General features: G+C 39.3%; 1 protein-coding gene across 18 annotated transcripts in view; it reads right to left on the reverse strand.

Moving 5' to 3' along the window:
• Window positions 1-14,619, reverse strand: part of KIAA1217 (KIAA1217 ortholog) — a 361,882-nt gene that overhangs the window by 223,746 nt on the left and 123,517 nt on the right. For 2 of the 18 annotated variants that reach the window (XM_065050755.1, XM_065050720.1), the window contains exon 1: window positions 13,676-13,938. The exons of 6 other annotated variants lie outside the window; for them this stretch is intronic. In XM_065050755.1, the coding sequence (XP_064906827.1) occupies window positions 13,676-13,895 (220 nt within the window). In that variant the 5' untranslated portion in view covers window positions 13,896-13,938. Of the gene's footprint in view, window positions 1-13,675; window positions 13,947-14,619 lie in introns of those variants that run through there. 10 more of the 18 variants (XM_065050721.1, XM_065050723.1, XM_065050722.1 and 7 more) reach the window with 10 other exon arrangements.

The following is a 14,619-nucleotide window of genomic DNA, read 5'->3' on the forward strand; positions in this document are numbered from 1 at the left end:
CAGATTTCATTTAATGAGTTACAACTTTTGCTTTGCTACTTTTCTATTATCAGACTAGAGGGGGGCTGGGAGATGCCCTCCATAATGACTTCTCAAGGAGTAGAGATTTACAGTGAGAAGACTTTATAGAAACCAGAAGAGTTGTCTTCAGATGCATTTTGCTGAATTGTCCAGATACAACATTTAGAACACACCTCGCACCATACTAAAAACACAAGAACTTCAGCATACCAGGGAGAAACATGCTTCTTCCAAATATCTATTTATTTTAAAGTCAACATTACAACACTAATTAAGTGAACTCCGGGAGACTGAATATCCATGTTATTTAGATGAAGCAGTTTTTAAAAGATGAAAGGAACATTCTCCAGGATGCCTCACAAGACGCAACTCCCTTAACAAATGGCATGTCTGTCTTTAATAAGTGGACACATTTCTTTATAGACTCCAGAAAAGTTAAAATGGTTTTCTTTGGAGTCAAACATATTGGAAAGAGGATGAAAGAAATAAAAGAACCTTCTACAGGTAAATACTCATGTTACCATATTAAGAGGAAATTTTTCATAATATACAACCACACCATCAGATTAACCGAGCTGCAGTTTTAAAAACTGATGTTGGAGACAGTAAATAAACCCTAAACCAGAATGTGTTGTATTATTGGGACACTTTGAGCATGCTGATACGTTGCTGGTCAGTGTTATTTACTATCACTACATACACACCTGCTAGACAGCCACATCCAATAAAGCATCAGTTTCCTCATTGTAGCTCAACCTTTCTGCCCATTAACTGCCTAGATGAGGTTGTGGTAAACTGAATGGGTTGCAAACATCACTCACTACTGCCCGTGGGACACAATGCGGACACTAGTCCTTGCATCTCTCAGCTGGTGAAACGTGCTCCCAGCTCCCAACCTCACAGGAGGGCTGAAATGGTGCTAAGTATGCACAGCAACTCAGCACTAAGGCTGTCTGCTAATTACAAATGAAGGGTACCCCAACTCTATGGGTAGATGAAGGTGAAAGAAAACCAGACAGATGAATAAGGAATCACATTGCTCCTGCTCTAGAAGATTTTTTTTTTTTTTTTTTTAAGGCTAGGAGAAACCATCATTCTTGTTCGCTGTAAAACAAAGCCTGTGGACTCAGACTTGCCTGTATACCAAGTCCAAAAATTTCGCTGGCTAGTGAACAGCCCAGTGAGTAACCATTTAAATGAGCTAGTGCAAGTCATTCTTTTTCCTCTCCTTACAGCTGGTTGTCCCACACACCAAGACACATTAAAAAAATGAAATCCACTTATCTGGGAATATTGACTATGACCACTTAATAGAATTGCTGAATACACATCACTTTGTTATAGTAAAATCATCTAATAATTAATAATGTTTATGAGAATGCTTAGTTCCAGTGCAGTTAGGATGCAATTCGTATTGTACCATCCAACGAAGAATATTTTCTTTGGTCGTCTGGGTTTTTTTTTTTCTCTTTTTAAAACTGAGAAAAGCTCTGGCAGTTTCATAGCACTCTCCTTCTGAAAAAAATGTATAAATATCTTGCTTACCTTTCCCTAGCTACCAGGTTCCCAAGGGCTTAAACACATTGCTAATTTTACAAGGCTTGCCTGTGTGAAGATCATCTAATATAATAACTGGTGGGGGTGCTTTCTTTGTTCACTTCAAGTCTATTTTAAGCCCAGTTGCAGTGAACTGAGAAAGTAAAAGAGCAAAGCCCAGGGCTCAGACATACTTCTTTCAATCCTTGGAAAAAGTGAACATTTAATTTTTCTCATAATTCAGAAAATTAGAGCTGAAGTAGTTAGAACCAGTTCTTTAGAAAATCACTGAAGACTAAAAGGGTATTTGTATCCATTTATGTAAGAGTAATTTTATGTCAATTTAAAAGAGAACTTATAAAATATTTTTACCATCTTCAACACAAGTGTTATCAGACACTTATTCAGTTTTCCAATTGAGAGTATCAGTAATGTTGTCTACATGTATATCAGCTTTCATTTAAAAATTTCAGAACCATTTACAAAGGCTTCAAGTAGTTTTAACCATATATCAGCATGGTGAAGACACAGATTTTGCCACCAGTTCTGACTCAGTCAGAATTCAGCTTCTAAAGAGTTTCCTAACACACACCTCATCCTCTTCCTTCACAGCACCTTCCACTGGCCACCCAACCCCTGCCACTGTGGGAGTCCCATTCCTGATGGCACCCTGGTGCCAGGCAGAGGGGGAGGAGTCCTCGCTGTTCTGTCCACACAGCTTGTGTCTATATTTTCACATACTGAAGCACACTTTTTTCACACACATCTTTTGACCAGGGATCGTCCAACCTGGCAATGAGCAGACTGCAGCTCGACACTGATGCTGCCTGCAGGTCACCTCCTTCGTCCTTCTACTCATATCTTCATGGCAGCTACAGCAAACATAACTGTAAGTGCATCTGTACCTCCTTTCAATATGCTCTAAGCAAGCATACATACAAAAACCAAACCCAAACTTACTCAGAACCTTTTTAGAGGGATAAGAAACACTTCAAATAGTGCAGTCACAATCTAAGGGATCTTTCATCTTGTATATTAGCTTCTTTAATGATGCAAGAATATCTAGTCCCATCAGCTGGTTGCATTTCCTTATTGCTATGAGATACAGTGTGCCTCCTGAAGAGATAAGGACACTTGGGCAAACTCCCTCTGCTATCTCTCCAGCACACTGTCTGAGAAAACTACTGAACACTGAAGCTCATCAGCCCCACATCCTATCAGCACCATTGTAAAATGATCAGTAAATGCTGGGTTTGACTTTCAAATATGTAGCATGACAAGGCTTCTACTCAAGATATGACATTTAATCAGAACTATTATATGTAATAAATATATAGATTACATAGGATACAAAGATATGAGCTGTTACATGCCACGGAGTGGCACAGAACAGCTCCAACTGTCATGGACATAGCTTAAGTCAATGTAACGATAAGCATCACATAACTTCTTGAGGAAAATAAAAGACCAACTGGTGTTAAGAGTGAAAACAACAAGTGGCGATCAACAGTGAAAATTAAGATTGCACCTGCTACATGCTACCAATATTTTCACGGAGGGCTTGGAAGAATTTGTACTACGTCATCTGCCACAAGACTTGTGCTTTTGAACAGGAAAGGGAAGAGACTAAAAAAATTCAAGTTGATGCTTTTAGTTGTAACTTACCATTTGAAATTCAACTCCTGTGTTGCTACTGAGAGGACAATACAGAAATCACTATTAAACTACTGCTGTAGTTCACCTCTGTGGATCTTTGCGGGCCAGCGGTGATGGAGCAATGCTCTGTACCACGTGCCAGGGAAGCACCCTGGAGCTTCCCACATTTATCTCCCTAAAGCTTTCAGCTTTGCACTGGTAGAAACTTCACTCTTTTGACAAAAGTTGATTTTCTGCATTTGCAATGATTAGCTGACTAAAAAAAAAATGCAGTCCATTTTGACTTCTGGAAAAATTACAGTTTTCATGCAAGGCTGAACAGGAATTACTAAATAAAGAAGATGACTACAGGCCACCATTTTTATCTCTGGATATGTAGTATAGATTTAGCACGAGTAAAATGAGAGATTAAGGCTATTGTCACTAGCCCCTAGTCCTTGGAACAGGAGGATATTGGTAAACGAAGCTCCTAGATGATTTCAGGGAGCAGCTCCATGGCCTAGAGCTACACCAATACACCCAGAACAAGCAACAAGATCACCCTTACATTTGAGGAGGTCATGTCAGCAAGGTACCAAAGGGGATTTCATGCAGCTAGGAACACCACTGAGATCCTGCATCTACACTGCATTAAAATAACTTGCCAGTCAAGCAGGAAGGAATTGTTTTGTCTGCTGCAAACTATAGGACTAACCAGCAGCAGCTGCCCTGATGAGAAGTATGACTATACCCTAATTTCACCAGCCGTGAAGACAAGTATGGAAGTGGATTAATTACAATCACTCTCCAGAACCCTGTTACAATTTTCTAGCAATGACAAGTTTGCCAGACCATAGAAAAACAACGCAAAAATATTTATGTAATTTAAACTTGTCTTTGCTATGCTTTTGATTTTATGAGAACATAGAACAGAGATATCTGTCATGAAGAAATACTTGTACGATTGATAAGCCTCTGAACTCCTGTAAAAATACAGAACTAGCTTACCTGGCACAGGTACTGTTTGCACTTCTATTGACTTTACATGCCATAACACACATCAATTGATATTTAAAAAAATAGACTTATAAAAATAAGAGAGTAAATTCATTTAAACACATTCCTAAGGCAATAGGAAAACATTGTAGCTTTCAGGTGAAATTACCAAGTCACTGTTTTAATTTTAACTATATATGATGAAAACCTTCTAACTGATTTCTTGGTTAGGTAAGCAACCATTCCACTTTTAGCTTGAGATTTTAAAGCAAATAATACTTTCAATATCTAAGGATTCTGTTCCAGAGCTATTTTAGTATCCTCCATCATGCCACCTATTACTTCTGTTGTGTTATATAGGACATTAACACAGCAGAAGGTTCCCAGAGCAGAAGAAAAAGGAGATTGAAACCTCACTGCAACCTCTGATCCTTCGTGGGTCTTGTATTCAACTCAAGAACCAATAGAGAGATATCGAGAGGCAACTGTGATCCCATACACACGTGCCCAAATGCCATCTGCTCCACCAATCTCTATGAAGTAACAACAGAATGGCTCCTCACTGACAGATTTCCTTCCACTGATGAAAACCTATACCATTAGCACTATCCTGGGCTAATTTTTGGATGACAAATAAGATAAAACATTTAACAGATGTGTAAGGGATATTTTGGTGCCAATGCAGCCGCTGCAGAACATGGGGCTGTGAGCTGGAGATCCCCGCAAAGGACGAGGTCAGTGAGTACTGCTGCTGTCAGCCTGGCATTCCACATGATACCTCAGCTCTCCGAGCTCTGAGAACAGGAAACATAATTATCTGAGCTGAGATTAAATGGTAATAAGAGGTAAATCAGCACAGAGAGAAACTGGATCACATGGCTGTATACACTATAAAAACAAGAAGCACAAGGAAGATTGCAGATGAGCCTCAGTTGATTATAAAGTGTCCATGTGGCCAGTACAAAAAGCACACTGCACCCTGAGACATGGGGACTGGAAAACGGCCAAGTGCTACATGTGAGTTACGTGGGTAGTGCATGAACTGAATGAACTATTTTAGTACTGCCTGGAATGTCCAGCATGCGTAAGAGGTTATTTACTATGCATTCATGGCTTCATTGGCAAATCTGTGTTAAAAAATAGTAACTTATGGGGCAGTGCAGGCCTTGTTGCATTGAAAACGTTTTTTAACTCAAACTTCTGGGCTAATTTTAACCCCTTGAGATGCTATTCAATAATCCACACCAAAGCTATTCCTGGTATTTGTCCCCTGCCCTAATAAAACTGAGATTTGAAAGAGAGACAGATCCTGACTGTCGGGCACTGGAAACCATACGTAATGGGGCAGAGGGAGCATCTCCAGCCAGGCAGAACATCATCGCCAAACATAAATCTAAAGCCTCAAAAGGAAATGACAAACGTTCCAGGTCCTAACCGCCAGCTCAGGTCCTGCAAGGATATGGCCCAGATGCCGCCAGTCTGAAGCTCCCACAGCGGGGCTGCAGCCTCACCTGCTCTGCCTAAACCTCCTTTCCTGTGTTTTCCAACAAGAGGTGCTTACAAAATCTGATTTCAAACAACTGAATTAAGTCTGTCTCGCATCTAGATGCTGCAGATGAATCCAGGTTTTGGAAGACAAGGGGTTAAGGAGGTCTCCCTCCAAAGTTTTCACTGTCCAGGATGCTACTCTTATGTCCAGGCCACAACAAAAATAAAACTCCAAGTATCAGGCTCAAGATAAGTATTATCTAAACCAGGACACATCCACAGCCTGTTTCAGCAGGAGATAGATATAAAAAAACATGCATTCCCCAATAGTAGTACAACCTTTTCTGTTCTTAAATATCTAGATATGTCCAGCCAACTAGCTGTGCACTCCAGATATTTTGATTTTTCATGTTTGCTACTTCACCTTTTTTTTTTTTAAGCAGCATTAATAACCGCTTTTCTTTTTTTTTTTCTTTTATTTTCTTTTTTTTTTTTCCGGAGAGAGAAAAAAAAGTGAAATCATGAGTGGGTCCTGAGTTTTCTCCCTTTGATTAAAATGAGCAGCAGGCCTAGGTGACGACTTATTGCATAAATGACTTAGTAGCCAGACGAAGACCAAAAATGGATCCATTACTCAGTGGGAGAAGACAGTTTTTAACACATGGCATGGGAGAGCAGCCTTTTGAATGCCTTTCTCTTATCAGATTTCACTAAGAGAGTCAGCTGTGACCACACATCCTCCGTAATTAATCTAAACAGAGAAGGAATGGAAAAGAACAGTGTGCTGGGTCTAATGAACCTCATCCTAGGGCACTCCAAAAAACTATTAATAATTGATGTAAAGTCCTGTGTTCTTGATATTTATCTGAATTCACTCTGAATGGGTGAGATACCAGAAGATTTTAAAAGGGCCGATGCACAAGAAAGGATTTAGGAATTAAGATCAGCTCAGATGATCATCTTTCCTGGACAGGGGAAACCCTGTAAATGCCCAGAAGACTGAAAAGATGACTAACAGCAAAAATGGCTCTAGGCATCAATCAGAAGCTTAAAACATTACCATGCCAACATGCAAAAACTGTACTTGCACTAGTATTTACAAATATTTATCTGCAAGGAATGTAACATAATCCTTCCATTCCACTTAGTAATGAAGTATAGCACATCCAGCTTTGAAAATCCCACTGCAGAAGAGACACAGGCTACCCTGAGAGACTCGTGTGGGTGGCAACAGGACTCTTCAGGAGCTCAGTGATGCCAAAGATTCCATCAGCATCACTGTTTGTGTATGGATACCGAGGCGTGTTTTCACCAGCAGACTTTCCAGAGTCCTCTGAGATACCTCAGAATCCAAATTCATATCAAGTACAAAGAATATTAAATACATAGGCATTACTGTCTCTTTTTATCATATTGCATGATGTTCTTCTCACTTTCAAACAAATGTAGAACAATTCCTGTCTTGATGTCACACAGATAAACTTACTAAAACTGAACTCACAAGTAACATTTTAATCTACTAGAATATCCACAGCATTAAATAAAGGCATACATCTGGAAGTTACAGTTTCAATTCAAAACTCTATAAGTTGTTTTGATACCAGGACAAGTTAAAAAAATTATACAGATTCAATTTAAAGAGTCAGTTCTAGACAGAAAAAAAATATTTTGCAGAAACAACCAGACTTGAATCAGGCTTTTGACTGCCTGGACGAGTATTTTTGAGTCTTCTCATCCTAATTTTGCAAAATTAGTCCAGATTTAACTGGTACTATTTCAATGGTATCTATTGAAACCTCTAACACTGAAATACAGCCATGGCACTTAAATAGTGCACTATACTCTTAAACAATTGTAGATGTCATATATACATACAAAGTTATATATTCTAAATGAAATATATACTTACATCCTACATATGGCAAAGTGAAATTTATACATTAAGTTATGGAACAGGGATCTACTAATGGGGAACATTTAAGTACCTACAGCCTGTGCCACCTATTCATTTCCTTAATTTATTCTAAACTTCAAACCTTCTGACTGATTTCAGAGATACACAAATTAAAGAAAAATAAATCTTCAAGCAAATTATACCTAATTTTTCCCAAAATTGTAGCCTCTCCATAATTCCCTCATCTAGATGGTTTAATCTTTTCTTGAGTTGTGAGGGAAACTAGTGGAATTTTTTCCCATCCCATTTTATTAGCCCTTATAGTATAAGAAACAGAATATTTTGAGCTTCCCAAGAGGATGTCTAGTGCTCTCCTTCCAATTCTTCCAGGTCCTAAACAGAGAGATTTCAAAGTGGATGTGCTTTTCCAATTGAAAAATAGTTCTGTAGGCAGTGCGACTACTGCAACCTGGTTTCCAACGCACCTTTTGTTTTTTCTCTGTGATTGACTATTGACTTCATAAACTGAATTATGCTTAGGTTTCAGCACGCATTCAGCTCCAAAAAGTTTCCATCAGAATTCAAGCAGTCTCCTCCACAGTCTGAATTTGCCTCTCTGGTGAATTGTCTGAGCTGTGAGCTACAACCTGAGCTTGTCTCTGTGTGGTGTGCATGGGGTCTCACCCACACATGAACTCTCTGATGTGTAAGAAGAGTTGAGCATGCACTGCAGGTCTTCTCTGAACATCATATTAATCAGGTCTTCCTTTTCCACCTAGCCAGCAATTTTCCACAAAATTATAGAAAGAGATAGACATATAGTATTTGACAGGTACAGAACATAGTACCCTACACAGCACACAGTGCGTACAGTATATCACAGAAATGCAGTATTTTTGAGACAGTTACTTCTCCATCATAATTGCACAAATTCGGATAATGGGTAAAAAGGTTACCAATGAAGGAAAGCCTGTCAGGGTGTTTCGACATGCCCAATTTTTGTGGGAAATCATGCTTAAAAAAAGCTAAAGTACACTTTATGCTTGGGTCTGAGTCATGATCTCACAGCAAATAAGAGACTGTTGTATCATTCGTTACCTACACAAATGTCTGGACACTCAGTTTTCAATCACCGTAACTCCAGTTTATATACTGCATAATCTTAATTGGAAGGAAGCATGTTCAGTTGCCCTATTCATCCTCCAGGTAAAGTCATACATCAACAGCTATAGAAATAAATGTACACAGGCAATGAGAGAATCACTGTTGTTGCATACCTGATCCCTGTTTCCACAATGCAATTGTAAATGCCAAGAGTTATTTTAATAATGTTCTTTTCCAGCTTGAAAAGTTTTTATCTAGATTTCTTTTGTAATTTGATATCTAATGGTCCATGATATTTGTTCCTAGTATTAATATACTAAAAATAAATAATACATTCCTTATCAACTTGCAAATCTATGTGTCTCAAGCTCGAAATTGTGAACAATTAATAGTATTAGGATGCACATATCTGATACCAACCGTAGCTTCATTACAGTTTTTCAGACTACTGTAAAAGACAGTAAAATTTCAGTTTTTTTAATTTAAGATTGTAGTAAAAACTCTGCATTTTAAAAGCAAAAAAATTGGTATTGGCTGTAAAAAAGATGGCTAGCATTATATCTGTGAGACAATGAACACTTGTATATACGAGTACTTATAAGATCTCTGTTCTCTGTCTTGATAAATATTAAACAGTTGCAGAGGAAACAAAACTACTTTAGGCTAAATACAACCATTCTTTGCTTTGCTATTCTTTTAATAATGAGCTTCCTTGGAAGGGTAACCCTTAATCTCACATGTGTTCTGTATTTGTAGGTACATCTCTGTCAGGAAATGCTGTGAAATGGAAGTTCCTGACAGATACACTCATTGGCCTTAAAAATACCATAGGTATTACTTGAATGTCAGAAAGAATAATTTCCAAACTTTGCCCATGATCTCTTTATTTAAAAGCTGCAACAAGCTTGGAGATAATTAGTAATACAAACATGGATTATATAGTCATTGTTATGCTCAAGTTTGTCATAAAAATGAAATGTGGAAAACAGAATTCATTTTTTTTTTTGTGCTGTTATTGCTCATTTTTCATAAAGAGCCCATAGATAATAATTCATCTATACCCCTGAAGTCCTTTGGCCCCTTTCTAATAACTAGGGATGGGGCAAACTGGTTTGGTCTAGTTTTGGATCCAATCGAATATGAGATACCAAGAGTTTTAGTCTAAAAGTATCGGCCTTGCATTCCAATTACCACGATCTGCAAAGTAAAGTGCAGAGGAGAAACTGGGGAGGAAAATCTAATGGAAAAAACAGAGTGAAAAATAAAGCAAAGTAGAACGATGTGAAGCCAAATAATAAAGCAAATATCAAAACTCAATAAAATAGGACAGAGAAATGAAATTGAAAAGCCAGTCATTAGTATATTCTCTGCTTTTCTTGGAGGAAAGTATGGATGGCAGAAATTCATAAAGCTCTCCTATCAGTAGCATATCCCAGAGGTGAAAAAATCATATTTTAATTGATTCAGTCTTGAAAGAGAGAATGAAAAACCATTTTTATTTCAAACCAGCAAATCCTAAAATGATGTTGAGTTTGCAAAGATAGTCACCTGCCAGGTGGGAAATACCAAAACTCAAGACTGTTTCGGCCACCCTGTTTCCCACCCCACGTGCACATAGGCTGCCATCTCCTCTGCACAAAATTAACAGGACTAATTTCACACTCAGAGTACCAAACGCTTTGTCTTAACTATCCTGGATGGGGATTTTGGGTTAACATACCACATGCTTGTCAGACCTTGGTCTGAAGGCCAAGCAACACATTTTGTAGCCTGGACCTCAGTATTCCTCATTACTGCATTCAAGTAGGTAAATACTTGTGAAATGCCATTCTCACAACAGTCCCTGTAAAACAAGGACCTTATTCTACCACTTCCTCCCTTTTTTAGTGAGATGAGAAGCTGGTATCCAGAGCAATTATGGTCAAAGATGTTCATTAAATTCAGGTGAGGAGCAACATTTAAGTACAAGATGACCTTTTTAGTCCTTCGTATTAGACAGCACTTCATGTAATAAAATCACAGCTGACACTGACTTCAGTTTCTGCTGTGTGTATTCAGGACTGCAAAATCAGACCCATGGGCTCAGACTCGCACATCCAAAAACTAAAACAAGAAGAAATCCACACAACCAGCATTCCCCTGTGAAGGCTGAGGCAGTAGGGCTGATACCACACACAGCTCTGTGGCAGAGGCAGAGACAGCCACTCCTACCTTTAATGGCTTTACCTATAAGGCCTTCATCTCTCTCTGCCACAAGCTGCCCACACAATCCAACTTATTGGTTAAGCAAAATCCATCACATGCACAAGGCAAGGCAAGGTTCCTGTATTAAAAAACCCCAACATACAATCATAATTAAAATGAATCATCATGCTTTATAATCCCATTAAAAGTGTAACTGCAATTTTGTATTTCCTATCTGTGAAGCACTGAGTTTGCTGGATTGCTGTCTGTCGACTCCATTCAGTCATGTTATCTCTTTGGTTTTAATATGAAAGAACTTCAGAGAAACCAGAATGCCATTGTGTTGCTCACGATGACATGCAAAGCTCACCGGCAGGAATAAGTCATTTGGTTGCAGGTTGTTCTCTTGTGGATAGAGGGGGGTTTGAAGGGGTAATGCACACACTTGGCCACAGGTTTTCATGGGTATCACATGACAACAGATTAAGGTGGGTCAAATAGACCTCACCTTCCACATCAGGTTGTTCAGGACCCTGCTCCACACCTGACAGAAGATCTTGTTCTTATTTCCCCATCCCAGCCCTTCCAACCCACCCGTTCACAAAATCGAATCCTCCTTTGCCATTTTTTCGTCTCCAAACCCCAGTCCTCTTCCTATGGGAGCCCTCAGTCTCCTCTCACCACTATTTCAGGCATCACATCCAGCCCATACCAGCCCTCTGGCACCTCTCTTACTTTCTCTTTTTTCCTCTTCATGAGCACTCGAACACCCTCTGGCTGCTGCTTGCGCTCTCTTGCTGTACATCCCCAGGGCACTGCCCCGTGGCTTCTGTACCTTCACTCTTTCTTTTGGCGTCTGCCATAGCTGCTGCCCCTTGAGCATCCAGGTCTACACCCGCTTCTCACAAACATCTTCCAAACCGCTTTTGGCCAAAGCTTAGTGTCCACTGGGGGCTACCCAGCCAGTCCCATTTTCAGAGGAAAGCCACATATTCCGCATTTCCTTCACCCTTATAATACTCTCACTTCAGAAGTATCAATATTTGTTCTTCATCATCTCTTGCAGTAATATATTGTCCAATGTACACAAATCATCCCAATGCAGACAGCCAGTACATAACAGGGATGAATTCATGCTCCAGAAAACAGTAAGCGTAATGCTATAAATACTAGAAGTGCATGCTAGGCTGCAGCACTACTGATAGCCACTAGGTTTTTCTTTTAGAGAAATCTCACCTAAAACACTAAGCAGTGAGTGCAACCCTTGCTTTTAGTTGCAAAGCATTATATAGCCCCAAAACATTTAAATAAACCAGTAAAAGCAGGCCCCAAGAGCTCCATAAAAATCACATCCCTTAAAAGGGCACACTTGCTATTCTGTAAATCCCACATAATTTCCTTTTCTCAAGGCACCAAATAAATAAGAGAACAAAAATGGGACAAACTACTGTTAAAAAACATTTAACTTGGTGAAAACCCTACTGTTACAGAGTTTTCTATGGAAGCTTTCAAAGTTTATAAAACCTGATGGGGAAGTATCATTTACTAGAGCATCAATAAATATTTGTTTACCAGGCCGGAAAAACTCATACATCTGCTTTTTTTGGAATAAAGGTTTTAATTTATTGCATACATCACAAGATCAAAAATTAGTTTCCACATTACATCGCTAAATAAGCCAGAAGGTCTGTGAGAGAGACCAGAAGTCTAAGCCCTCCCACCTCCAGTTTTTCTGTTTGCTCTCTTCTGCCTTTGATAAAGTGCTTCAGATCCAGTTTCCTTTGTAGAAACAAACAGATCATCCATCTCCCTGAGTAAGATTAGGTGTCACCACCTCTCCCTTCTTTGCGAAATAATAAAAGTCATACTGCATTTAAAAAAAAAAATTCTTTTAAAACTTATTTAGCCAGGAATAAAAGCTGTTACCTTGGATGTATGTGAAATGAAAATACGGAGTTTCAAGTTACAAAGATCTATGATTCACATTTTTTTTCCCTATGGATTTAGCGGGGCGGGGGTGGGGGGGGGGGTGGGCAGCAATTTCTATTCTGGATAGAAAAGATTCTGCATCTCATTCATGTTTAAATATAAAACCTATTAAAAGTCAAATTAGAAAACTACTACTTTTATTTCCTAATAGTATGGTAACTTGCCCTCATTTTTTACTAGACTAAATGGCTACTTTTAAATGTAGTTCTAAGGAGCACTGTCGCAAAAACTAAGTTAAAAAGAGACAATGGTAATGTTGCTGCAGCCCATTGCTTAACAGATCAGTGAAAGCAGATTGTAATCTTATATTATCCTCCACATTTGTTTGCATGCTGAAAGCATATAAGCTTTTCCAAATACACTTGATCTGTTTAGTTTTTATACAAGAAATCAACTCACAGCTCTCTCAGGATCCACCAACAGGAGTTTCACTTGCAAGGTTGAATTAGATTCTGTGCCTGCACTGATGTCTATTATGTCACATTATTTAATCTTTCTCATGCTTGCTAATAATTTTAAACTATCATTTCAGATAAAGCTTCACAATACATGGTCACATTTAGATTGTGATTTATCACTTTGACAGACCAACGTTTTTAGCTTGTATACAGCACCCAGCCACAAATTAACAACAAAAATGTTTTGAGTCCTTTTATTTTCAAAATAAATGCTTTATGTACCAGAATCTGCCATTTAGAAACAATACACAGACACACACACATGCATACACACCCCCTATTCTACAATAATTGAAGTCTGGGGTTTATTAAAAAGGCAGCATTTGCAAATGCATTTGTTATTTCTTTGCAGCATGAAATAACCGGTTACCTTTCAGGAAAGGAGCCCTCCGTGGCACAAACACTTCTGTGATTTCCACCTGCTCTTGCTGATGCTGTTTAACCAGGTTTCCTTCACTGCCAGCTCTCAAAATCTTTTCACTGAGCCTAATTTTTCGTGATCGGCTGTTAAAATCTTCTTTCCTAGATAAAGACGATTTAGGAGCCGTATTAGCTGACAAAGGTCGAGCCAAGCGAGAGGGTTTGGACATTGTGCCTGTGCAGGAATGTACCTGCTTCAAAAGCAATTTCTAAAAAAATCCTTCCCAGCTCACTTTCCAGCACAGAGGCTGGGGAGCCGGCGTGTGCAGCGCAGCTGGATGGGAAGTGCTGTGCTGCCAGTCCCATCAGTTTTAAACACCAGGCGTTGGGTGGTCACGCAGACAGTTTCCCAGACCTGTGGAATGTAAATGTGTGCTGGGGTAGAACAGATGATTCTGCTGCAGAGCTGTGTCCCCACTGTACCGTGGGGAGCAGATGCTCTTCTAGGGATGGTATCAAGCCCCCAGCATGCACCGAAGGGGCGCAGGGCAGCGCCGGAGCCAAAGGGGAATGTCCCACCTATGAGGTACAAGGTGAAAAACCACCCAGGTGCGGGGTTACCTCTGCACAGGACCTTCTTGCATTCCTCTCCCAACCCCCTCTCTAAAATAATTGCTTTCTTCTTTAAGCAGATTTTTCATCGTGTGCCAAAACCACACCACTTCAGCACTATATGGTAAACGCCTAACATCAAGAATCCGTTTGTCTTTGAGTTAAGCATGGTGCGAGTTTAAATTGGAATGATGCATATTCTCCTACCACTATATTTTCTAACTCACCAAAATAAATGAAGGATTGACAGTGAATAGCACCTCTTTTTGAAAAATGGCCCAAATCTCTTATTATGAACTGGCATTACGTAAGAAACAACAATGCACAAACTATTGCCCATTA

This window comes from Columba livia, chromosome 2 (genome assembly GCF_036013475.1).
Source record: "Columba livia isolate bColLiv1 breed racing homer chromosome 2, bColLiv1.pat.W.v2, whole genome shotgun sequence".
NCBI lineage: Eukaryota > Metazoa > Chordata > Aves > Columbiformes > Columbidae > Columba > Columba livia.